We start from the raw sequence: 27,282 nt of genomic DNA, 5'->3' as shown, positions 1-27,282 counted from the left end.
TTTGTTACCCTAATTTCAATCTAAGCCCATTGTCTCAATAAGGATCGGATCGTATAAGCAGCTCTAGACAGTTAAAATTGACATTAAGGACAATTTGAAGCAGATTCGTGTCAATGCATCGATGTATTTTAAACAGAAGGACGTCATTTCAAACGATTCAATGAAAAGAGAGGTATAATAAGCTAGAAAATGCAAAAGAGAAAAATAGAAACTTAGCCGCAACGACTGACGTCCCATTCTGCAAAGATACTGTGGTACGCCAGCACACTTTTTGTTGTTGTTGTTGTTGTGGCTGTAGAAAGAAGGAAAAGAAAATGCACGGGCCTGATACTGGCTCTGTAGCTGAGCCACCTCCGCTGCCTCGTGCAGACAGAAGAGAAAATGGAGAAGAAAGAAAAGGAAGAGGGAGACAAGGCGAAAGTTTTTCGAGACTCATAAAACGAAACCCGTGCGCGAGAGTTATGAGCGAGATCTGTCATATTCCGGGAGATTCTACGAGATTAGTTCCTGTCTAGCGTTCCTGCCATCTGCAACGCCGCACTTGAACGCGCGCCAAGGAACGCTATGCGACAGGAGCGATGTTGTACCGTCGAAACCCACTTCCCGGAGAAAGTGTGATAGATACTGCGCCTATCCTTTCCTGTAAATCAATTATAATTCTAGGTAGCACTGCAACGAACGCCGATAAGAGGCAAACGACGAGGGGCAAATGATGGGAGAGGAAGGGTAGGCTTTCGCCATTATCCTCCTATGAGACATATGAGAGACCTTCTAATTATTTTTCTTTTTCGGAAATGCCAGAGGTTAAGAGATATCTGCATTTACTTCACGACAGCAATCGCGGAGTCTTTTCGGTGCAGACCTCACTAGCATTCGAATCCAATGGTGGAAAATTTCTAATGCAGTTCTTTTTTATTTTAACCAATAAATATAGTTTTCGATGCCTGATAAACACGAACGTACCCAGGAACAACTATAGAGTTGATTTTTTATAAAAAACAAAACTCTCATCAGGTTCTTGTCAGTGCCGCTTACAGGCAACTTAAAGCTACGGCCTCGGGGCGGCGACTTACCGATGACGTTGAGCCGCACGATCCTGTTTTGGGTGCGTGAGCGCTTGTAGTCGACGCGACAACGGTACTCCCCGTCGTCCACGTCGCGTACGGGCTGGAGCTGCAGCGTTGCCATGGCACCCGATCGGTTGAAGAAAGCGCGGGAGCCGAGTGAATCGTCGACGAAGGTACGCTCGGTGTCCGGCGGAGAGTTGCGCGCATCCAGGCTGAAGATGGGCGTCCCGGAATCCCCCCGGTACCACAGCACCAGCGCAACGGCATCGTCCAGAGTGGGCGGCGTGATGTTACACGGCAGTGATGCCGAGCCGCCCACCAGGGCACTCCGCTCCGGGTACTCTGCAAAGGGAAGGAGAGAAAGACGACGGGGAGGCGTTAAGGCCACGAAGCAGACTGGATTGAGTGCGATATAATTGCCAATTAGCCAGGCATGCACTCTGACTACATACGGACAGAAGGCTGGGAGCCGCAAATAGGATCGGTAGCCTCAAATAATTGTTACGGAACGGTAACAGCTCCTGAAAATCTGCAACGACACTGCATACAATACAATGAAAGTAGGCTCCTAATAGCCCCAGTGGCGTGCAAATATTTAATGGGCAACTCCGGCGTTGTCGTTTTTTTTTTCGGAATTTACTTTCATTATACATTCTCGTCAGTTTTCTGATAATTTGTGCCAAAATTTCGCAGCGGGTCAATATTTTTTCAGCACAAATGAATTTAAAATTTCCTATTTCGTGGCGTCAGTCTAGGAGATTCTTAAGGGCAACCTTAAGTGTTTGACTTCACAGTAAGCGCGGCTACTTTTATATGCTCTTTGGTTTCTACAAGAGCAGTGTTTGAGTTTTCTTTCCGTCATTTAAGACCAATAGAGATATCAGCTGCAACTTAGAGTTTCCAGTTTAGATAATCAACGATAGGAGTTTTTATTATATCCGGGGCGTCATGCTTTAGTCGGTAGCGGCACCACAGAGCTGGCGGAAACCTACTTTCGGTTTCGGGTTCCCTGTTCTTGCTCTTTTAAAAGCCTTCTACATGATATCTTGAAAAACTATTTTTGTAGCGGAAAACAAGACAGTCTTATGAACTCAAAATGCCTGATGTTGCCCTTTAAGATTGCATTTTGTACATCAAAGTACCAAAGCCTTCATTTTTTCTGCATGTGCGATTAAACCAGTGCGTGCCAATATATGCGACAAAAGTAAACAAAAAAAATGCTTGAGTTTGGACGAGGCGCAATACAGGTAATTAAGTGTTGCTGCAACTAGAAGGTGAAAATAAGATGTTAAATAAGTGATGCAGGTAAACCAAACTAAAACTGAAAATTGCCACAAAAAATTGTTCGCCAAATAGACGCATTTGCAGCATCTTTTTTTTTCCCCGTTTATTTCTAGGGATACTGACATTTTACGACTGAGTATTTACGCCTACGCTGTCTATCACGACATGAATGTGACATATGGAACGATACAGTAAATAATGTCTCCTTGGAAAGAAAATTTGCAGACATTAGCAATGAGACATATAAAAAATATAGACCGGAGTTTTTATGCTAATCCTGGAGCCGAATGAAACCGCGAAGTGAGCGGTGGAAAAGAGGTTTGTTGATGACCTGTTGCGATCAAGCAAGTTTCAAAGCTATCGTGTTCACTATAACATAAGACGCAGTTCACGTGGTCAGAGTTGACTCTATGAAGCCACAAAGCCGATGCGATCAAATCATATACCTAAGGATTGAAAGGCTAAGATTTCCAACGCTGTCATAAAACATTTCTTACTGTACGCCGCACAATATTCATATCCTAAAAACGCTAACTACCGTACGGTCGCGGGAAGCATCTCGCAAGTTTTGCTTTGTGTATAGTAGGTTCTACTTGCTTGCAAAGTGAGAGGAAATATTGCCATACAGCGACCATATCTAAAATAGGGTTTTCGTGCATAAACAGGCCTTGTGACACCTTGAAGTTGTAAATGTACATATTATAAATTTGAAATCTGGCTGGACATCCCCACAAGCTAAAATACTTTGCCTTTTTTTTTTTGTACCAGTAAGCCGTCGCATCAATTTCGAAGCCTCCATTGGAGAGTGCGATTTGTTCATTACATTTGTTGTACAATCAAATGTGCTGTTTGTGACTCACTGCAGCTCATTTAGAATCTTTCAGAAAACTTGTACCGTATCGAAGAAGCGCTCAAATATCACACGCGAGGAAATTTCAATCATTTTACGGTTCATTTCAGGCGAATAATTCACGGGTAGAAGAAGAGCTATGAAGTCTGAAATCATAAATTTGATTTGCAGTGCTGATATATATTGGTTGTTTAGCGAACGACAGCGATATGACCTCACGAATTTTGGTCGCTTCCTGGTTCTGGTACAGCGAATTCCAAAATATGAATTCCCGTGCTCTGGTACACCAATCAAATGGGGCGCCCAGAGTTCTAAAGAGAAAACCATGAAAGCAAATTTTCACTTGTGAAGACACTAATATCGACGGATTGATCATGCGATATGACGTTACTTTACCTACCTATGAACGCAAAAGAACGAGACGCATAAAAATAGAAGAGCAGGACAACGAAATGGCCTGCGCTTGATTTTACTCACTTATTCGTCGGCGGTCGCTTCGCGACAATTGGTTGGGATAAGCGAACGAGAGAGAACAAGAAGCATATGCCTAAATTACAATGTCATAACTAATAGTTTGCTAAATGCCACGTTGTCCCTGAGCTCAATGTCAGGTCTTTTGTGCCACTCACAACGCCTGTTCTGCTTTGCCAAGACAACTGAAAAGGCAAGAAAAGAAACAAGGAATCTATTCTTTTTGGCAAACTGGTTTGTGCCTCTGCTGTAGTATGTGGTATTTGGAATAGTACCGGGAATACTTTCGGGACAAAACTGGCTAGGGAATTTCGGAGAGGGCGAATTAGACCTAAACTATCGTCCACCACTACACCCAGAAGTGCAATGTTCGTTTTGTTTTCGTAGAGAGAGAAACAGAGAGAGAGAGAAAGAGAGGCGGGGAAGGGGAGAGGGGGGGGGGGGGGGAGACTAATAAAGAACTTGGAATTTAGCCGGCGTTGAAAATTCACTGACATGCTGCTCTGCATAGGACAGGAAACTGGGGAGAGATAGACGGAACGAAAGAATTGTGGTAGAAAAAAAAAGAAATAACAGTAGGGGGAGATATAATGCGGCCATTAAATGCGCACTAAGGTATATCGTCTAGTAATGTTAAACCATGAAGTGGTACATTGAAGTTATAAAGTGAAGTGAAAAGTGCATGAAGGTGACATGGAAGGTGAGATTATAGCTTGTCAAGATGTCCAAATGTGTTTTAAATACACAAACAAAGTTATTGCTTGTCTATGTTGCCGAGGGCAGGCTAATGAACCTAAAACAATGTCCAGTGTTAAAGGCGCTGGGGAGAGACTCTCCATGTAATGTTCATATTAAACCAGCTCGTCAGGATATTGGGGGCACTCAAACAAGATATGTTCAACAGTGTATATCACTCTGCAGTTGTCACTGTGTGGACTGTTCATTTTACCGAAAAGATATCGAAAACGGTTTATAAACGCACAGTTGAGGCGAAGTCTGTGATATAGAGTTCCCAGATGGCGAGGAAATCTGGAAGGGAGTCTTGACCTTAGATACTTATCAACTCAGTGAAGCAAGATTAATATATTTTTGTTTTCATTTTTTTTCCCAGAACGGAAAGAACAATCTAGACTGCCAAACGACTTCAAACCCAGGAATGAAAATAATGATCTGTTATAAAGACAGCGGTGGCGTAGCGGCAGAACATCCGCCTGGCATGCAATAGGACCGGGGTTCAAATCCCCGTGCCGCGCAATTCTCCACCGGATGAAAAAAAAAATGAAAAAAAAAAGCGGCTGCGGAACAACTGACCACGGCGGCGGTCAGACCTGTGACGCAGCAGGGGGTGCTAAGAAAGCCTGGCTCCGCTGGACAGGCTGCTATTGGAAACTGACCCTGGCAACGTTTAATGCTAGAACCCTAGCTAGTGAAGCTAGTTTAGCAGTGCTGTTAGAGGAACTAGAGGGAAATGGGATGTCCTAGGGCTTAGTGAGGTTAGGAGGCCGAATGAGGCATATACTGTACTGAAGGATGGGCATGTGCTGTGTTATCGAGGTTTACCAGAGAGGCGACAGCTAGGAGTAGGTTTCCTCGTCAATAAGTATATAGCGGGTAATATAGATGAATTCTATGGTATTAATGAGAGGGTTGCAGGCATCGTAATTAGGCTTAATAAGCGGTATAAACTGAAGGTTGTACAGGCCTATGCACCTACATGTAGTAATGATGACCAGGCAGTTGAAAGCTTCTATGAAGATGTAGAATCGGCAATGAGAAAAGTAAAGACGCAGTATACTGTACTAATGGGCGACTTAATGCCAAGGTAGGGAAAAAACAGGCAGGAGACAAGGCAGTAGGTAACTATGGCATTGGTTCTAGGAATAGCAGGGGGGAGTTACTAGTTGAGTTTGCAGAGCGCAATAACTTACGAATCATGAATACCTTCTTCAGCAAACGAAATAACCAGAAATGGACATGGAAAAGTCCTAACGGAGAGACTAAAAATGAAATCGACTTCATAATGTATTCAACCCCCGCCATTATGCAAGATGTAGAGGTAATCGGGAAAGTGCGATGCAGTGACCACAGGATGGTGAGGTCCCGAATTAGCCTAAATCTGAAGAAGGAACGCAACAGATTAGTAAGAAAGAAACCCATAAACGAATTAGCGGTGAGGGGGAAGGCAGAAGAGTTCAGAGTCTCGCTACAGAATAGGTATTCAGCTCTAACCGAGAATGGCGACATTACCCTAGAAGCAAGGAACAATAATTTCAGAGATATCATTACTGAGTGCGCGGTAGAAGTAGGCGGTAGGATAGTTAGAGAGGATACCGGTAAGCTGTCTAAGGAGACGAAATATTTGATTAGAAACGCCAGAGTATGAAAGCTTCCAATCCAACAGACCAGATGGAATTGGCCGAGATATCAAAGCTAATCAATAAGCGCAAGGTGGCCGATATAAGGAAGTATGACATGGAGAAAATTGAGCATGCTGTAAAGAACGGGGGAAGCCTTAAAGCGGTAAAGAAGAAATTGGGCATAGGCAAAAACCAGATGTATGCGATAAGGGACAAAGCGGGCAACGTCATCACTAATATGGAAAAGATAGTCAAAGTAGCCGAGGAGTTCTATACAGATCTCTACAGTAGCCAAAGTAGTCAGGCCCGTAGTGAGATTGGCGGTAGGGAAAAACAGTAAGACGTTCCACCAGTGACGAAGGACGAGGTCAAGAAAGCACTAGAAACTATGAAAATGGGGAAATCAGCTGGAGAGGATCAGATAACTACAGATTTGCTGAAGGACGGGGGGGGATATCGTGCTAGAAAAACTGGCCACCCTGTATACACAATGCCTGGTGTCATCGACGGTACCGGAACCATGGAAGAATGCAAACACTATCCTCATTCACAAGAAAGGGGACTCTAAGGACCTTAAAAATTACAGACCAATCAGCCTACTGTCTGTTACGTATAAGGTATTTACTAAGGTAATCGCTAATAGAATCAGGACAACCTTAGACTGCAATCAAGCAAAGAATCGAGCAGGGTTTCGGAAACGGTACTCTAGTATCGATCATATCCATACCATCAATCAGGTGATAGAAAAATGCTCGGAATATAACCTGCCCTTATACATAGCATTCATTGATTACGAAAAAGCATTTGACTCAGTTGAAACCGCGGCGGTGATGCAGGCATTGCGAAATCAGGGGGTAGACGAGCCGTACGTGAAAGTGCTGGAAGATATATATAGTGGCTGCACAGCAACCATAGTTCTGCATAAAGAAAGTAACAAAAATCCTATAAAGAAAGGTGTTAGGCAAGGAGACACAATCTCTCCAGTACTATTCACGGCTTGTTTAGAGGAAGTATTCAGACACTTGGAATGGGAGCAGTTAGGGATAAGGGTAGATGGAGAATACCGCAGTAATCTGCGATTTGCTGATGACATTGCCTTGCTAAGCAACTCGGGGGATGAACTACAAATAATGATTGATGACCTAGACAGGAAAAGTAAAAAGGTAGGCTTGAAAATCAATATGCAGAAGACTAAGGTAATGTTCAACAGCCTCGGGAAGGAACAGCAGTTTGCATTAGGTAGCGAAATACTGGAATTAGTGGACGAATATGTCTACTTAGGACAGGTAGTAACCGCAGATCCGGACCATGAAAAGGAAATAACAAGAAGAATAAGATTGGGATGGAGCGCATTTGGCAAGCACTCGCAGATTATGACTAGCAGCTTACCGGTATCGCTCAAGAGGAAATTATACAACAGTTGCATCTTGCCTGCACTCACCTATGGGGCTGAAACGTGGAGGCTAACCATGAGAATTCTACTTAAGTTGAGAACAACCCAGAGGGCTATGGAACGAAAAATGGTAGGGGCAACATTAAGAGATAGAAAGCGTGCAGAGTGGGCCAGAGAAATAACTCAAGTTACCGACATTCTAGTAGAAATTAAGAAGAAGAAATGGACATGGGCATGACATGTAGTGCGAAGAGAGGATAACCAATGGTCGCTGAGGGTAACAAACTGGATTCCAAGGGAAGGAAAGCATAGCAGGGGGTGGCAGAAAGTTAGGTGGGCGGATGAGATTAAGAAGTTCGCAGGGGTCAAGTGGATGCAGCTTGCACAGAACCGGGTTAAGTGGAGAAATATGGGAGAGGCCTTCGCCCTGCAGTGGGTATAATCAGGCTGATGATGATGATGATAAAGACAGCTGTATATGTGATCAGAAAAAAAAATCGCTTGACACAGATCCACGAATTCACTGACCTAGCTACTCGAAGAGCGAACTGAGCGTATGCACGTAGGTTCCACTCATCAAACGAAACGGGAATAAGATCATACTTGAAGTAATCACAAAGAAATGGCTGACTTCGCCTCTAATAACAATTCTAACTGCTTACCCTAGTCTATTTCTGGAACTCAACCAGATGGCATGGAATGTTTCTTGACAGTTGCTCTGCATCGCCTTTTCTGCTATCGCCGTAACCAGCGCTACGCTCAGGAGTTTTGCACCATGTGGCTTACGCGAAGCTCTTCAGGTACCACCATACACTCGGACGGTGGCCAAAGAGCCTGCAGCTCCGAACTTCCTTGACATCCCAATAATTTCTTGGCCAAACGATTTTATTGCAGCTTTAACAGCTTTTTCTGTCGCTCTCTAGTTTTAAAACACCAGCGCAAATGAATGGTGACGGTTCGGAATGACAATTTGTGCCATCTGCGTACCATTGCGCATGCGCACCGCAAATGCGATACCGCACAGCACCATGATTTTGTTACCGGTCTTGACACCATACTTCATTTCACGAGTAGTTTACAACACTTTAGACACTATGGGGGCCTTACTCAATCAGGATTGCGCATTCAATAAATGTTTTCTGTGCGCCCGTCAATAGTATACCGGTGTCTCTAACTCTGAGGAGGAAGGAAAACTAGCAGTCAGCTGCTCCGATTCTGCAGGAAATGTTGCTTGGTTGTGCCAGGTATTTTCTGTTTTTTTTTTTTTTTTTTTTTTTTTTTTTTTTTTTTTTTTTTTTTTTTTTTTTTTTTTAACCGATTCGTGAACATCCGTGTTTGTGAATGCCAGTGCACCAATTCACATCAGGTCGCCGCAGAGTTGTGTCCCAATCAGATTTCGCTCTTACTTTGGCCAGTGGTTGAAACATTCTCAGTATTTTTAAAACGCCAGATTGAACAGACTGTCCAATTAGTGCACGAACGTTCCGCAAAAAAATCCACACTATTTAGGTATTCGACTATTTCGTGTGTTCCATGCCCTCGATTGGCCTTCTAGAGTGCTGCAAGCTAATTGTGAAATGCAGTATAGATGACGCCACTTTTTCAAGATGACGAATGAATGGGAGGAGAAGCATGAGCTTTGAATCTCATTTGTTTCGCTCGATCCTGATCCTAGATTAAGCGATTGGCAGATCCCTGAGGTGTTTCTATGTTTGATGAGAAATGAGGGGCCTGTCATGCAGATACCGCCGTATCCAAAGCTGAATGTCAGCGATTGTTAAAGCTCAGCGTTGTCTTAGCAGTAGGATTTCAATCAAATGCAGTGTTTACTGAAACAAGCTGTCAGAATTTCAAAATTTAGTTCTATATTTTCAGAGAGAGAAGAAGCTGCATACACAGTAAACGAAAGGTCCCTTTACACTTAACTGGAAGTTAAGGAGATCAATTAAGGGGAAATGAGGGTGCTCGTTATAATACATGAAGGAAAGAAGCCAACAGTCGGCGAGGCCAAGGAAAGCGTAGGGGATGGTACTTTGTCTTTTTTTTAATGTTTACTTGGATAATCACAGAAATTAGTAATGTAATCTGTTTTAGGGGAAAGATAGTTAAACACAAAGTAGAAGAAAAAACAACGTGCCGATGGTGGGAACCGAACCCACGACCTCCGAATATCGCGTCCGGTGCTCTTCCAACTGAGCTACATCGGCCGCTGTCCCCCCTGCTACTTGCTTGGGTATTTAAGTTGTCTGTATACGAACCTTGAGAGTGTTCACCAGCGCCACCCTCAGCCATAGCGGCGTACGTGGAACGTCCTTTGTTACCGTCAGCGTCACGTAGACCGTGATCAAGAGCGAGGGCGAAAGCTGTGCTAGAACCCTCTTACGCTACCTATGGCTTCAAGACTGCCAGAACCAAGACCCCCGTAAGCTACAAGCAGATTAATTAACAAGATCAGTTAAGGAGTAAGTTATAGGCTCGTTGCTTAGTTAAAAACAAATTAGTGCTGAGTTTGAAAATTTCTTGCTGGAAATAATTATTTGTATGATAACAGGGTTACTGCGAGCGAAATATTTTTAGCACCAGAAAGTTTACACATGAGGCAACTATTCGCCTGCACTTGCATGCCACTGTTATTGACTTGCGATGAATTGTCATCCCAAGTTAAGGAAGAATAAAGCTCAGATAATTATGAAGGTAAATATCATGAAGATAAAAAGCGTGCCTTATTTACGAAACATTTAAGACGCTGTATAGAAAAGTATTCTTACCTACTAGATACTTCATGAAACCTTAAATTTTTTATCTTCAAGGTCATTGGTGTCCAAAACTGATTGATCAATTGTGCGGTACAAAAATACAGCCTGTTGGTTTTTGCCCCAAGAACGACTCAGCGGCCCTTTTCGCGTTACTAAAATTGCAAGACATGTCAATATTAAGGAGTGCTATTATTTTGTAACCGTTAGCGGCACAATTCACCGGCGCCGGGCGCTACAAAGTTTAAGTTTGTGGGATTTGGAAAAGCGTGAGGAAAATCTATAAAGGACGTTCGATGCAACTCGGCCGATTGTAAAACACTGCCCTTCGCCTCAAATAGAACGGAAGAATAGCGATAAATAAGGAGGCTGCGGTGTATACGTTGTTCAGCGCTGAACCACGACCTTCACGTTAACCAAGTAAACAGTCTTCATTCCAGAACTTTATGGCAGGGCCTCAAGATTAATTTTCTTCATGTTGTTCGTTACGCCCAATGGCTTGAAATTGACCCCCTCGAAGACAAATCGTCTGCCAGCTTACCTATACACGACGGCGGAACTCGAGAAATTGCACCGGGTTGGAAGCAAGGTACCATCATGAAAAAAGGGAGCTTTTCCTACAATCTTGATGCGCAACTCATGCGGAGTTTGAAGAGAAGCCTTCGGTAGTTATTTTCTGTAATCTTCAGCATTGTCTTGACCTCCTGAGACGCAAACAGTGGAAGTAGACGCAGTTCCTTTCTCCTCTTTCGAATCGTCTGGCATCGTCCTGAGTCCATTGAGGATTCGGGAAAAAAAGGAGAGGAGAAAGGAAGGAAGGGAAAACTTTGGGGCTGCTTTTAATTGGCTCATCGTTAGAGTGAGCCCCTTAACGAGCCACTTTCATTAAAGCGCCGACGCTTACGCCGAAACGAGGAGCGGAGGGCTATCGCTAACATCGCGATTCAGTAGGGAAGGATGCGAAGGGAAAGGCGGCTGAAAGGCCTAGAATAGGGGAAGAGACTTCCACGCAAGAAAGGATCAACTGTAGGAGCGGAGCAGAAGGGAGAAATGGGAGCTTCGGCATGACCCCTTGATGCTCTTCAGGGCTAACGGCTCCAGGAGACATTCGAGGCGTGCCCTGGGTCCCGCAGGGCCTTTCTCGTTCCTGCTGCAAAGCTGAAGGAAAGACTGCCAGTTTTTACGACGAAGCAACGGTCTTTACGTTGCTGTGTACTGCCGGACGCTTTTCCGTCTCTTTATTTTTCGCTGCGTTACAACTTCCGCTCTCCGTGCGACTGTCGCAGATTTTACTATTCTGCCCTCGATCGCAAATCTCTCACTTTAGTAATCGTAAAGTAACGAGTCCGCTCAGGCTACGATGAAAAGGGTTTGATTGCTCAATCCATGATTCTGTGCCCGGCCCTGTGGCTGACACCGGTCACGAATTTATTTCTTTCTTGTAGGCTTCCAGCGCCAGTTATCATTTCTTTGTATCCCCGCTTCGGTTCTTGTCATATCGTTGTTGTTTTCTAAACATAGGTACCTGGTTAAGAAGCTATTCCAGGTAGGACAGTGCTCACCACTCTTTTTTCTTACTTCTCGTAACAAGAAGCATAATTCATTTTATTAAATGCAACAGCTTATATATATATATATATATATATATATATATATATATATATATATATATATATATATATATATATATATATATATACCGGGTGTCCCAGCTAACTTGAACCAAGGGGGACAAAATAATATATTTGAGGTAGGTCAGTGAAACCAATTGCATACAACTTCCAGCCTGTTTGCGCACTACAGGCAATTTTTTGTTTTGCAATTACTTAATTAGCTAATTATGTTAATTTTTCTAATTTATTAAATATCGACTTTAGATCAAAAATGTGAATTGGAAAGTTGTAGAGCACCTTCAGAAACCCCCATTCCATTAATTGCGATAAAGAAAGTCTCACGTGTATCTTTTTTTCCAGGCTCAGAAGAAAGCCCGCGAAGTACAAATAATACCACGTGACTAGTGCATTTGTGCGCCGCGATTGTGGTGCTCTCAGTCGTGGTTTGAGCGAACGAAATCAGCTGCGGCCGTGTCTTCTTGGCCCCGTTAAAGCGGCAGGCCGATATGCCTGCGATGGCTTCTTCGCCCGCGTCAGGCAGCCGGTCCACGTGACGGTTCAGTAGCAGCGAGAGCGGCGAGCCGACACCACCGACATCCTAACAAGGCCTCCTTCTATCCCATCAGCGAACGTCACGACAAACGAATGAGCGATGAGGTATCAGCCACTGAATCTGCGCATACAGGCTTGGGTAAAGGGGCGAGATGACATCATGTGACTCGACTAAAATTAGCGCTGCACCTTCATTTGCCGGTTTTTTATCGCCATCCGCCTGTCGTGATGTAGGCTGCTGCGGTGCGCAGGTCTGGCCAAAATCGCGGTGACGACGGGCGAGCTCGAGCTCGCTCCAACCATCGCCAACATTTCTGCCTGCCGCTGCAACGGGACCATCGGGTCACGGCCGCAGCTGATTTCGTTCGCTCAAACCACGACTGAGAGCACCACAATCGCGGCGCACAAATGCGCTAGTCACGTGGTATAATTTGTATTTCGCGGGCTTTCTTCTGAGCCCGGAAAAAAAGATACACGTGAGACTTTCTTTATCGCAATTAATGGAATGGGGGTTTCTGAAGGTGCTCTACAACTTTCCAATTCACATTTTTGATCTAAAGTCGATATTTAATAAATTAGAAAAATTAACATAATTAGCTAATTAGGTAATTGCAAAACAAAAAATTACCTGTAGTGCGCAAACAGGCTGGAAGTTGTATGCAATTGGTTTCACTGACCTACCTCAAATATATTATTTTGTAACCCTTGGTTCAAGTTAGCTGGGACACCCGGTATATATATACTTAAAGGAGATGACGCACGGTGGAAAAACAGTAAACTTTAATCCGACGTGGATTAAAGTTTATTTTTTTTCTACCGTGCGTCATCTCCTTTACATTTATGCCCTACCGGACCCATTAGAGCTTCAACCCCCTCCCTATATATATATATATATATATATATATATATATATATATATATATATATATATATATATATATATATATATATATATATATAGCACTGTCACAGGCATTGGTGCCAGATGCGTTCATCCTGAAGGTCACAGAGCGGAGCCAGGCATATTATACCGGAGCCTGCCCCACACTTGGAGGTCTGAAACGTGAGTATGCGAGCAGCTTTTCCGTGAATTCTCCAAATGAAATTACGAATAATTAATCTGCAAAATTAGCAACAAAAACAGCGTTAAACTTTTTCATTCAATAGGTACAGTAAGCCAAATGGCGTAGAAACACTGAGCGCACGGGAAGAAAATACACGGACGTCCTTTATTAAAGTTTGTTTAACTAATCCACCTAGACAGTTTCAGATAACGTAACAATTGATAACTAGAATAGCGTACACTTAAGCGGATCGGTGAATGATCACGCGGCTCTGAGCACTAACAAAATTAACAAAATATCTCCTTGATGTTCATGCGTATCGAAATGACAGCCACGCTGTGCATAATAACAACGTCTGGCGTGAGCACATTGTTCCTGGCAAATTGCAGACTCGGCTTCTCGCTAACTTTGGGAGGCTGTACGCGGAAACAGAGAACACACCAGAGTGCTAGTTAGTGCCTCCGATGCGTGTGGCTGTCCGTCGAGACGACCGACCTTTCGATTAACGCTCGCACCGCCTGGCCGCGTCCTGGTCGAAGAGTGGTAATTAGATTCGGGCCGCAAAGCAACCGCGTTCCTCTTCTCGTCGTACGGACAGGTAACGCAAGCTGCACTCTGGATAGGAACCACGGCGAAAGCGAATCAGGGCTGGGAGCAACATTCGCTTTCTACCTTCCGCGCCCCTTACTTCGGTTCGAGCAAACACAGCAGCTGGAAAAGGCAGGATTACAAATATATATATAAAAAAAAAAACAGGGCTCAACGTTTGGTAGAGTTCTTTTTTTTTTTCTCTTTTGACGGTCGCGCTCTCTGCTTTCATTAAAGTAAATCGCGCTTGCCCGAGTGAAGATATGAGCTTGAAAACCGAACATAGATAACAAGATTTATCACCGAGGTAAAAAAAAAAAAAAGAACATGTAAATTCTTTTTATGGAAACTTGTATAAGAAAACGTGCCTGCACTGCAAATACAGTTAAGAAAAAGTGGACGCAGAAAGCACATTGTTAATTAAAAACAGCGCGAGCAGGAAAACACAAGACAAGATAAAAGGAAGTTACAGGACAAGCTTCCTTTTGTCTTGTCTTGGGTCTTCATGTTCACGCTGCTCTTTATTAACAATGGATATTTACCAACTCGCCCAACAAAGTATCTTGGTACAGAAAACACAGCGCCGAAAAACGACATTGGATCAGAGGACAGTTCTTAGTTCTAGTATGACTGCTTCTTTTCAAGTATTTCAGCGACGGAAACCTAGGACGAGACTGCCAGCAATGGAGCCAGTTTTCAAGGTTGATGGACCTTTCCACGAAAGCACTTATCCTGTCCTCCTCGTCCACTGCCGGCTTACTGTGCTATGATGAACCAACACGTCCAAACAATTTCACTTCTGAAGGAACTGTAGGTAGTGGGAGGCAATAAAACGTGCATTGTGTGTTGTTCAAGTTTATAGCACATTGGCATTTAAATAAGGTCATCATGCGCCAAAATGAATTACGTGAAAAATATTCGGCCTCTGGTAAAGATGGACACTGATAACTAGGCTTAATAGAAATAAAAAGGCAATGCTAACTATGTGAGATCAGCAAGTGCATCTTATTTTGTCGCTCGATGTTCGCGCTCTAGGATGAAAAATTAGGCTTTGTACAATACCGCAAATTGTTCGTTAAATTATGTAGGAGCTAGAGTACACTGACAGAAATGTGACCACGTATTCGTAAACTCAAACAATCAGACACACAAAAAAATTGAAATAATATGAGCCGATCAAAAATAAAAGAAACTTCGCAAGAAACACTGCACAATGTAAGATGAATAGAATGTAAATATGCATCTATAAGTAAGCAAACTAACAAATTAACCAAACGAAGCTAATGAGCATGTGCTGAGACGCACAGCTGCCAAAAAAAGCCTAGCCAGAATTCAGTGCCCTCGAGCTGTTTCATGCATAATGACTACATTGGGAGCTGCTTTTCTTGCTATTATGAAGCAGTGCTACCTTCGACCATTGGGTGTTCTTCAACGTACAATGACATCGCACAGTACACGCCCTCCATTCGTTTCACCTCGATCGAATAGAGGCTGCCTTGGCTGAGATGGCACCTGCGTGCTCAGGCTCAGCACTCGAGAGCCTTCACCACTAAGCCATCGAGGTGGGCCATTACTCGTATCCAAACCAGCGAACAATCTCATAATATTGCCAGGGGTGTCTATACCATTGCCAAACATGATAAGTGTGATATGTTTGGTTTGCACGTGGTGAAGCAGAAACTATGCATAAATGCTATGTATACTGCCCACGAAAACGCATCGCGTCGCGAACCGACTCTCCACTGTTTACACTTACTTCGATTCTCCCTCGCTTCATCGGGGAAACTTAGTTTGCATGCATTGACTGTTGTATGTATGCTCTGTACACAGCGCAAGATATCTCAGCGAACATGGAAAGGAAAACGTAGTTGATTTTCGGAGAACAAAGCAGTTGAGAGAAATGACAGTAGCGCTTAATAAGAGCTGGGTAAAGGAAGAACAAAAAAGATGATTTACAAATTTGGTATTTGCTGTTAAATGATACTCGTACACTGGAAACGACCTTTGTAGCAGGGATGCTTACGAAACAAACTAAGCAGAACTAGACGCTCGCTTTATAGCATGTTCTGTGCTAAGTAGAAACATTACTCTGAAGAGTAATGCAGTACTTTAACTTTACGATATTTATTAAACAAACACGCAATGAGTTTAGCCTTAGGAAGCTCTTTATTACGATCGATAGTAAGGAGTGGTATAACCCTGGATTATACTTTCTATGCGCATTAAGCGAATGGTTACACAGCCCGCGATGTACTGTTTAATGCAGCATCTACAGGAACCACGTCAGCGTTTTGGGGGCGCTTAAAACTTAAGACCTGGTTATAGTTCATTGCGGCTGTTACTATTCTCCGCAAAACATTCTCGGCAAAAATTTGGTGGAAAGCGGAAACAACGCAAACGGGTAAACTTATCTCAAAACTAGTGTGTGCGGTAAGAAAAACCATTTGCGTGAAGTGGAGATTATTTATAGACATTATCTGGTAAACAATTTGAGACTGAAAGTTAAACTTTCGTTTGTTGCATGCTGCAGGTTTCACGTTGCAAAAACATTGTAATACAGAAGGAGGTCCCGGATTTAGAGAATCTCTATAGGACCTCCTTTAAAGACAACTATAGACGAAATATGCAATCGGAAGTTGCAAAAATGAGAGTTATTAGCACCAATAGGGATGGGCGAATAAAACATTAGCAAATATTATAAGCAGTTTTGTTTGAATGAAAGCAACTACACTCCTAATTCCATAATCAACAACACGATAAATACATCACAAAATGTCTTGAATAATTATGGAACAATTCGCCTTGAGAAAGGCAATAAGCCCGACAGCAAAATTGACAAATATATAATTATAATTGGTGCACAGGAAGGGAAGACGCAGTACCTGTCACACTTGTTTCTGTGGACACCTAAACCGCGCCGTAAGGGAAGAGAGGAAGGTGGGAGTGAAACTGGAAATAGACGAATAGGAGCCGTAGTGGAGAGCTACAGAGTAATTTCGACCACCAAGGGATCTTCAACGTGCGCTGTCATTGCACAGCACACGGACGCCTCTTCGTTTTGCCTCCATCGAAATGCAGCCACCGCGGTCGGGATCCAACCCTAGTACTCCGGCACAGTAGTTAGGCGACTTACCGCTGCATCACCGCGGCGGGGGCAAATAGAGCTGATTTAAAGACAAATTTATTCACCGGTTGTTCAGTATTAAGTGGCAATGAATTCCAGATATTAGAGATTTACAGAAAAATAACATACAGCATGGACTCATTTAAACTTCAGTGTGATTTGAAACTTGTTGAAACATGCTGCACTAATTGGTTAATGAAGCTAAACGTAAACAAAACCACTCTAGTCTCATTTCATCGTCGTGCATCATATCACACCGTAAACTATACTTTATGTGGTGACAAAATATTGCATGCAACTACATATAAATACCTGGGCGTTTCATTTACTCAAGATCTTACCTGGAAATCTCATATAAATTACATCACTAACGAAGCTAACCGTGTTCTATGTTATCTTAGGCGAACACTACGACTTGCTCCCCCTCACGTAAAACTGTCCGCTTATTTAACCTTAGTCCGCCCCAAACTAGAATATGCTTGCTCGATCTGGGACCCACACCAATCTAACCTTACACAAACACTCGAATCCGTCCAAAACCGAGCGGTAAGATTTGCCTTTTCAGATTATTCTTATCACACAAGTGTTTCATCACTAAAGGACAAAGCTAACCTTGCAAACTTAGAATCCCGCCGTAAAACCACCAGGCTCTGTATTTTCCACAAATTTTATCACTCACCCCTGCGGAATGCCATTATCACCCGTGCGCATCGCCACTCAGCCCAGATCAACCATCAACAAGCCGTCTAACCTCCTCATTCATCTACGTCATCTCATCTCATTTTTCATTTTGACAGCAAAAGATTGGAACTCTTTGCCTGCCGAAGCTGTGACTCATCTCGACAACGCACGCTTCAAATCATTCATTGAAAACTATTATTATTATTTATTTATACTGTAAGCGTTTTGATAGGCTCATACAGGAGTGGGCAAAAAAAAGTCACAATTTCACAGACAGTGTACAATATATCCTAGAAGACAAAAAAAAAAACAACAACAAAGGAATAACAATGAACATTGAACAACAAGGAACATTTTCGTACCGACAATCTATGCACATGAAATACACTCAAAGCACTCCGTGATTTGCTAGGGCAATCCGCATAAATGCCTCTGCTCACATTGTTGCAGTTTGCTGGGCAAAAAATATTTCCACCTTGGTGATGAATTCATTTGCAGATGTGGAGGAGACAATGTCGAGTGGCAGATTATTCCAGACTTCTATGATGGACGGGAAGAAGGAATGTTTAAACGTGTTACAGCGGGTGATAAATGGCCTAATCGTCCTGTAATGGTTTGTTCTAGCTGAATGTTTGTATGGTGGTTTTAAGTATTCTTGTTTGTTGATATTAATACAGTCATGATAGAGAAGATAAAAAAATTTTAAAGAAGCAATGCGTCGCCGGCTGTTCAAAGTTTGGACGTCTGCTCTGTTGCGCAGCGCGGTTGCCGAGACATGCCGCGAGTGCTGCGAAAAAGTAAACCGAAGGGCTTTGTTTTGCATCGCTTCTAATTGATTGTTAAGGTATGCTTGATGTGGATTCCAAATTATACTGCCGTACTCAAGGATTGGTCGTATGAGGGACTTATAACTTGCTAGCTTTACTTTAGCTGGCGCTCGTGCAAGTTTCCTCCGAAGGAATGCAAGCTGTCTGTATGCCTTAATGCACGTTTCGTTGATGTGTGCATCCCATTCCATTGTGTTTGTGATGGTAATCCCTAAATATTTAACTCTGTCGACTTCTGCGACTTGATGTAAGCCCACCCCTCATGTAATGCCTCTCGTGGTCATTATTAATATAAACAGCGCGAACACGAAGACAAGGGACAATGAAATAATGAATAAGTACCAACTCGCCCAACAAAGTATCTTGGTAAGCCTCTCGTGGGCCTTTGAGGTACTAATAAATAAATAAATAAAAATATATTAAAGAATCGAATTGTTTGGTTTCAGTAATTAGTCTTTGACAATTGCAGTAAGAAGCTTTTGTTGTTAGCGAAATGTGTAATATTGCGATGAGGTACTTAGTTCAGAGAAAATTTATATAGCTCTTCTAATAGCTTTTGACAGATTTGCACCTAAGAGTACATAAATTGTCGATCATATTGTGCAATGATAAAATATTGGTTTGTCGCAGCAGACGAAGGTTCTTTTTTTGAGTGCTCGTTGCGATAGTGCCTAAAGCTTGACTGCGGATGATTTTCAAGGAAGGTATGGCATTGATGGTATATTTTCTAAAAATGAAATGCTCTACTTAATGTAGGTGTGAATGAGCAGGTAACAAAAGGGACTTAGACTGGAGACGCCAAAATACGGGAGAATTTTATTTGGTGCTCTAATGCCAGCAGGCGTTAGCATGTAATGCCTAAAAGAGAGGCTTCAACAAAAAACGTTTGATATTTTCTTTTCTTTTTGCTTCTCATAATAATGAAGTAAAGACTGAAGAAAACACAATCGACTAAAAATGGCTAGGGGCAAAAAGAAAGCATGTACTTTGTGATGTAGTGAGCAGTAAGAAATTCATCAAAATAGAGAGTTCGAAAAAAAAAACCGTCACGCTCAAACTGTTGTTGTTGTTGTTCTTGTTGTGGCTGTAGGAAGAAGGAAAACAAAATGCACGGGTCTGCTACTGGCTCTGTACCTGAGCCACCTACTCTGCCTCGTGCAGAGGAGAAAATAAAGAAGGAAGTATAAAGAAAAGGGAGAGAAAGACGCGCGCTGCAACAACAGCCGTCGTCCACCACCGAAGCCGTGGCGGGTGCAATGACGGCCTACAACAGATAAAACTCGGTGGCTGGCTAGACCCCGCCGCAAGCGGCGTTGCAGCCCCATCAGGGGAGTCACAGCAGTGGTGGGCGCGACTTACAGTAAAACCTTATCCAAATTTATAGTTAGATAACGTGGGCCCACTAGTTGTCTTTGTAATTACCCAATTAGGTGGAATGTGCCAACGGAGAGTCCGAAACCTTTGGTACGACAGCGGACAGGGGTTTTTAAAACGAAGAAACATTAGTTTGTTGAAGCCATTCAGCGTGAGAAAAATTTTTTTTTTTTCGACGCAAAAATAAAACTAAGAGAACAAAATTAGCGCGACGCTTAGTGGAGCTCCTCTGATGACGCGTTGCAGTGACTTTGGTGCCAAGTTGAAACTGCCGGCTCTGTTGTGCCACGTCGTCCATTCTTGTTTACACCACGACTCTAAAAATAACCGCGCAGTTCTAAACGACTGTAATGTACTAAATGGCGAAATGAAAAACAATGTACTATGATGTGGCCCAATGGCGCAAGCAGTTTTATTAGGGTGCCGTAATCACTGCAATACGTCATCAGCGGGCGTCCCATTTCCACCGTATCACCTGCGCGTCTAAGATGCCTTTAGTTCCTGTTTTATGCGGAAAAACGCTGTACTGGCTAACACTGCAGGAATGTAGAAAATAAGTGTTTCTTCTTTTCGACAACAGACACGGTGTCGCTTTGTTCAAGACTTCTGACACCCCAGTGTGTTACTTAGAATCTAAAGTAGTAGGCTCAGTTAACTGACTGTTCAATCAAAATAATCTTCAAAGTATGTTTTGTGGCTGAGAGCTTGTTGTTGAAAACACTTCCTTCTGCTTTAGCCTCTGTATTTAAAAAAATTGATATTATCTGCTGAAACGCTTGGCACATGCTGACAATGAGCTAGTAGTAAAGCAACCCGCAATAATTTTCTCATGAGGTGTAGGCCATATGGTGGAGGAATAGTACCGACGTTTGTCAGTGACATCTTGATTCAAAACGAAAATGAAGTAAATAAAAAGAGTTTGTATATTCGAATAATAATGATGGCTGCTTTCTTGCGAATCTTCCACGTGGACTATATATTTCCGCAAGTGCAAAATTTCTAAATAACCTCGCGAAACCGCTGCAATCAAAACAAATTAAATAATTCTCTTTTCTTCAGAAAAACCGAACATAGTAGCGATGAGGTCGGTCTTAGGCTGGACGTAAGTAGCAGTACTGCGATGTAAAATATAAAAATAAAGCTTTTGACACAAAGTTAAGTCCATAGCTTCACTAGGACGTAGATCCAACGTGCAAAAAATTCGCCAGGAGCAGAGAATTTAACTGTACGGTTATGCACCAAGGTTTTTATCCCTAAACAAACGCAGTTCATTTCGTCTGGTGTCAGGCCCAGCTGGGTAAGAATTTTTTTTTCTCTCTCTCTCTCTCTCTCTCTCTCTTTTTTTTTTTTGAAGACCTGTCTGAAATCGCACGTTCAGCACAGAATTCACACACATCTCACACATTCCCATTCTTTGCGGCCGTCTTTGTGCATGCAATTTCGCCTCCGCATCAAGGAGCAATTAGGACCACTTCCGAGATCCTCGGGGGAATCAGCCGGTTCTGTTTTAGCCAAAGGAGAAATCAGTCGGGAGAAAGCCACGAAGGCACAAGTGAAGTCCCCAATTAACCGCGTGCTTTCAAGTTGGCGCACCACCACATCTTCACCTCGAAGCCGGCCTCCGCTCCCTTAGTCGGCCTGTGGCTAAATTGGATCCGAAGGCCAACAAGATGCAAGCAGCATCTCCCGCACACCAACGTCGGGAGGAAATTGTACCACTAGGTGGAAAACGACGGTACACCCATGCGGTTGCGACTAATCGTCGGACAGTGGCGCTGAGATGGAAAAGTGGGGCATCCTAACGACATACGGTGACTACTTGATTATGTATGATGCCAAAAAAGAAGTGACCTAATAGTACGACTTGGTGCCTTTTCTCTACGTTAACGTTAAAAATTCAAATGCAGGGCTATTTGAGCATACTCAAAACGATGAGCTAACTCCCCTCCTTTGTGCACACCGTGAAGTAAATTTATGGCTCGGAGCATGTCCGTTGAATGTGACCCCTGTTGTTCAAAGCGGCAGATCTCGTTCAAAAGAACAAATACTTGGCGCTGAAGTTTTGACCAAATATTCACTCTCATGCCTTTGACCGGTGGTAGTTGCCAGGTAAAATGCAGGGCACTGATTTGTCTGTGCTTTGTGTGAAGTCACGCGACCGCCGCGAGGCATGCCAGAGTTGGAGGTTATGGAGGCTGACATTGCAACTGAACAAGGGACTTGGATCCGGAGTCAAAAACGCTTCATCCCGGCCATGAAGGAACATTCGTACTATTGGGTTAAAGCGGGGATCGATATCTATTTCGGGTAGTCTGGCACAAAGTGGCGAACCACTGCGTGCTAAGCGGTAGCTGTTAGCTAACAGGGGGACAAATTCAAAAATTGGTGGTCATTAGGCGAGAACAATGATTCGCAAGGGTAGCTGCCCCGTTCCTAAAGACGGAGCTTAAGTGTACCATGCTTATTAAGGCTGAAGTATTACTATCAACATCAGACGGTACTCTGTCAGCGAATGTTGTTGCTGTAGTTGAGGCCGATGTAGTCACAAAAATATGACCGATCACGCCTTTGAGGGGCATGCCACAGCTGCAGCGCAACTAGGTAACATGAGGCATGCGGCTGAGTGAGGTGGACGCCTTGCGTTAGAGCCAAGAACGATACAGAATGATCAGATGGCATCGCGTCTGGGGGAACCACCCTTCAAAGCCAAGTGCGCTGCACACATTAAAGGCCGCGTCAAGAGTGCACGCAGATGTGGGCGGTATACGCAAACTGAAGAACGGAAGGAACTGCAATAAATACAGTGCGGCCGCTAAAAAAGGTAATAAGGCGTTCACAAATGCAAGCAGTCTTAAGTGTGTCCACCTGTTTCATTTTTGCGCGCAGCGTTAGTGGAAAACGGAGGTTCAGAGCCCAACAAATTAGTCTAATATCGCTCAACGTTTGGGTGACCACAAACTGCAGAGCTGCCCTCCCGATCTCGCCTAGGCAAGTACAATGGCTTCCGAGACAATACACCGCCCAACCGATTTTTCGGAAGCAAGCCGCCAGCCCTGTGGCAGGTGCTTTTACACGTTATACCCGAGTTTAAGTAGAGTTACACTTCCGACATTTTTTCTAGACCTTCTACGCCCTTTTGCGCTTTTACTACAGTTCACTGCTTCAATATATATATATATATATATATATATATATATATATATATATATATATATATATATATATATATATATATATATATATATATATTGAAGCAGTGAACTGTAGTAAAAGCGCAAAAGGGCGTAGAAGGTCTAGAAAAAATGTCTACTATACCCACTGCAGGACGAAGGCCTCTCCCATATTTCTCTAATTAACGCGGTTCTGTGCTAGCTGCATCCACTTATCCCCTGCGAACGTCTTAACCACATCGTCCCACCAAACTTTCTGCCGTCCCCCGCTACGCTTTCCTTCCCTTGGAATCCAGTTTTTTACCCTAAGCGACCATCGGTTATGCTCACTTCACACTACATGTCCTGCCCATGCCCATTTCTATTTCTTGATTTTCACTAGAATGTCAGTAACTTGAGTTATTTCTCTGAGCCCTTCTGCACGCTTCCTATCACTTAATGTTACCCCTACCGTTCTTCGTTCCATAGCCCTCTGAGTTGTCCTCAACTTAAATAGAACTCTCTTGGTTAGCCTCCACGTTTCAGCCTCATAGGCGAGTACAGGTAAGATGCAACTGTTGTATACTTTCCTCTTGAGCGATACCGGTAAGCTGCTAGTCATAATCTGCGAGTGCTTGCCAAATACGCTCAATTCCAATCTTATTCTTCTGGTTATTTCCTTTTCATGATTCAAATCTGCGGTTACTACCTGTCCTAAGTAGACATATCTGCCTACTACTTCCAGTGCTTCGTTACCTAACGTAAACTGCTCTTCCTTCCCGAGGCTGTTGAACATTACTTTCGTCTTCTGCATAATGATTTTCAAGCTTACCTTTCTATTTTGCCTGTCTAGGTCATCAATCATTACTTGCAGTTCATGCCCCGAGTTGCTTAGCAAGGCAATGTCATCAGCAAACCGCAGATTACTGAGGTATTCTCCATCTACCCTTATCCCTAACTGCTCCCATTCCAAGTCTCTCAATACTTCCTCTAAGCAAGCTGTGAATAGTACTGGGGAGATCGTGTCTCCTTGCCTAACACCATTCTTTTGTTACTTTCTTTATACAGAACTATGGTTGCTGTGCAGCCACTATATATATCTTCCAGCACTTTCAAGTACGGCTCGTCTACCCCCTCATTTTGCAATCCCTGCATCACCGCCGAGGTTTCTACTGAGTCAAATGCTTTTTCGTATTCGATGACTGCTATGTATAGGGCTGCTTATATTCCGAGCATTTTTCTAACACCTGGTTGATGGTATGGATATGATCGATAGTAGAGTACAGTTTCCGAAAACCTGCTTGATCATTTGCTTGATTGCAGTCTATGGTTGTCCTGATTCTATTAGCGATTTCCTTAGTAAATTCCTTATACGTAACAGACAGTAAGCTGATTGGTCTGCAATTTATAAGGTCCTTAGCGCCCTTTTCTTATGAATGAGGATAATGTTTGAATTCTTCCATGGTTCCGGTGTCGTCGATGACACCAGGCACTGCGTATACAAGGTGGCCAGTTTTTCTAGCACGATATCTTCGCCGTCTCTGTAGTTATCTGATCCTCCCCAGTTGATTTTCCCCTTTCTAAAGCTTTCTTGACCTCGTCCTTCGTCACTGGTGGAACGTCTGACTGTTTTTTCCTACCGCCAATCTCATTACGGTCATGTATGTATGCATGTATGCATGTATGTATGTGTGTGCGTGTGTGCATGTGTGCGTGCGTGCGCGCTTTCGAGCTGCACTTTAGTAGAGGTGAAATGCGATGCTACTGAAGAACTGCAGGCGGTAGAAATTCACAAAGTGCCCTTCACTGCTGCTTCTTTCATAGCATACGTATCGATTTGCGTGGATAGACTCACATGTCACATACCACAAATAAGTATAAACACTGGAACAACACTATCGCAGAAGAAAGGATAGGTAGGCTCGTTCATTTCAAAGGTGGATATAAGCGAGGATGTAGCTTATATTATGCTTATCTCTTCGATTCTCATTGCTCAAAGTGCCACCAGCTTACGCATGACACTGGCGGCATGAAACTTGAGCCACGTATTCTTAGTAGATATTCCAATGCGTTGGAAAACAGTTCCCTTTAGAACCATGCAAGCTAGCATGCTCTTTCTTCTGCGTTCTGAACCCCATCGCATCGCGCCATTATTCCTTAAAATGATGTAGGTCACCATGGCAAGGCGATCATCAAGCAACGATCCTTTCTTCCGAACAAAGTGACACTTATCTGCCGGTCCCACGAGCATAAAACAATATTAGTAAAAGATATGAGAATGCGGCAACCCAGGAGAGCGCTTTACCGCTTAGGCATTGTCCACTGGTTTGTCGCTTGCATATAGAGCAGGGCAGCATATAAAAGAGCTCTGCAACTTGTGGCCCCGTTTCGAGCCTCCTCCCCCCTCCTTCTTCTCCTCATTCCGACACCCACAGTTGGGGTCAGGGCGCAGGCTACGCGGAGAGAGGTGCAAAGTGAGTAGGAATCCTGAACCGCTCATTAGGAAGTTTTCTCTTGGCGAATTTGCCGTTCACTGCACTTGATAAGCGGTTTGTGCCGCCAAGAGGACCAATTTCCTAATGTCGGCTCGCCTCCAGCCGGGCCTCTGGTTGTTGCCTCATTGTCAAAACGCCGTCGCCTGCAGAGGCTATTATCCTAATGAACATTCGTCGCCGTTCTTCCAACTTCACCCCGTGAAAATGATAGCGCCGAGACTGCGTCCCACGGCATCACCAAGTGAGCCCCTTTCCATTTTTTTTTCCTGTCGCACACCACTCGTTCTCCTCTTTATCGTGCACAGATAAACTCAGAACAGCCTGTGCTTTGAATGCAAACAGGTAGTCATCAGGCCAGATGCAAATGAGAATGGTTTTGCGAGGGCTCTTGTTTTCATCCCAGCAGAATATTGCCGAGCCGAAAATTCTCGGCTTAACTTGACTCGAAGCGCCGTTATGAAGCGATATCTTCCTCGAGAATAGCAGATCATTAAAACTGTTCTCCACTCCGCCGGGGTGGCGCAGTGGTTACGGCGCTCTACTACTGTTCCGAAGGACGCGAGATCTAATCCCGGCCTCGGCGGCCGCTTTTCGATGGAGGCGAAAAGCAAGGCGTCCATGTGCTAAGCGATGTCAGTGCACGTTAGAGAACCCCAGATGGTCGAAATTTCCGGAGTCCTTCAGTACGCCGTCTCTCATAGCCTGAGTAGCTTTGGGACGTTAAACCCTACAAACCAAACCAAAACTATGCTCCTCGATCGCAGCAGCCACAAGCGTGAAAGAAATAAGCCTACGCACGAGTTCCGAATTCTAAGCGCGTTTTTGCACGCTTTGTCAAGAGATTTCCGTTCTCCGATTTCCACCGTTTTCTATTCCTTTGTAAATATCTCATTGAAGCAGTCGCCTCGGTCTGTTTTCTGGCTGCAAGTGTCGGAATCCTCCAAAAGGGCTCTTATTTGAGGAATTCATGTCATTCTGAATGACACCAACAAAGAACATCCTAAAAGCTTGTTTGAGCCTGAGACTACAGCGTCGTAGTCACAAACGCGTTATATGACTGGCACATTTTATCTGGAGTCAGCGCTATCACCGTGAATCAAGAAAATCCCTTCAATGTCCTCTGTTCTGAGGCCGTTCCTTCCACCTGCTTCGAAGTTGAGCGATAAGCTTCATAAAGCGTAACAAATCCGTATTATTTATTCAACCGGCTCGTCGACAAGCCCCTCTTCTTTCTTTTTTATTCGACGCTTCGCTTTCGAAACGTATCGACCTAAGCAGGCACCGGCGTGTAGGACGAAAAAGTGTGCGTCGTGGAAATTGGTTTCCTTCAACCTGGCCATTGCAGGGATAACGAGAATTGGTGGGCTGTCTTGCGTTCGGCCGGCAGCGTCCGTCAGCTGCGGCCGACGTGGCTCCAGAATAGCTCGCCCAGCTTCACCGCATACCGGCTACACTTGCGACAGGCGTCGCTTCGCTGGCGGCGAGTCAGGCTTGTTCCTGGCAGGAGAGGACCTGGTCGCGACACGGGCAGCGTAGCGAAAAGAAGTGCGCTCCGCCCGGGTTTTGAAAACTCCAGTGCATATTCTATCCGTGCCCCTCTCCACTCGGTCATCTGTGCGAGCTGGCGCTCATCCACGGGG

General features: G+C 43.8%; 1 protein-coding gene across 4 annotated transcripts in view; it reads right to left on the bottom strand.

Annotated features, from left to right (window-relative positions):
- The window catches only part of LOC146185894 (nephrin-like), a 710,707-nt gene that overhangs the window by 113,569 nt on the left and 569,856 nt on the right, over positions 1-27,282 (bottom strand). For all 4 annotated transcript variants that reach the window (XM_084606825.1, XM_084606824.1, XM_084606827.1 and 1 more), the window contains one exon: positions 1,074-1,409. In XM_084606825.1, coding sequence (XP_084462951.1) covers positions 1,074-1,409 — 336 coding nt within the window. The remainder of the gene's footprint in view (positions 1-1,073; positions 1,410-27,282) is intronic.

The sequence above is a fragment of the Amblyomma maculatum genome, chromosome 6 (genome assembly GCF_055883805.1).
Source record: "Amblyomma maculatum isolate TAMU_Amacu chromosome 6, ASM5588380v1, whole genome shotgun sequence".
Lineage (NCBI taxonomy): Eukaryota > Metazoa > Arthropoda > Arachnida > Ixodida > Ixodidae > Amblyomma > Amblyomma maculatum.
Note: the sequence above shows the minus strand (reverse complement) of the source record. Positions and strands in the feature narration are given on the sequence as shown.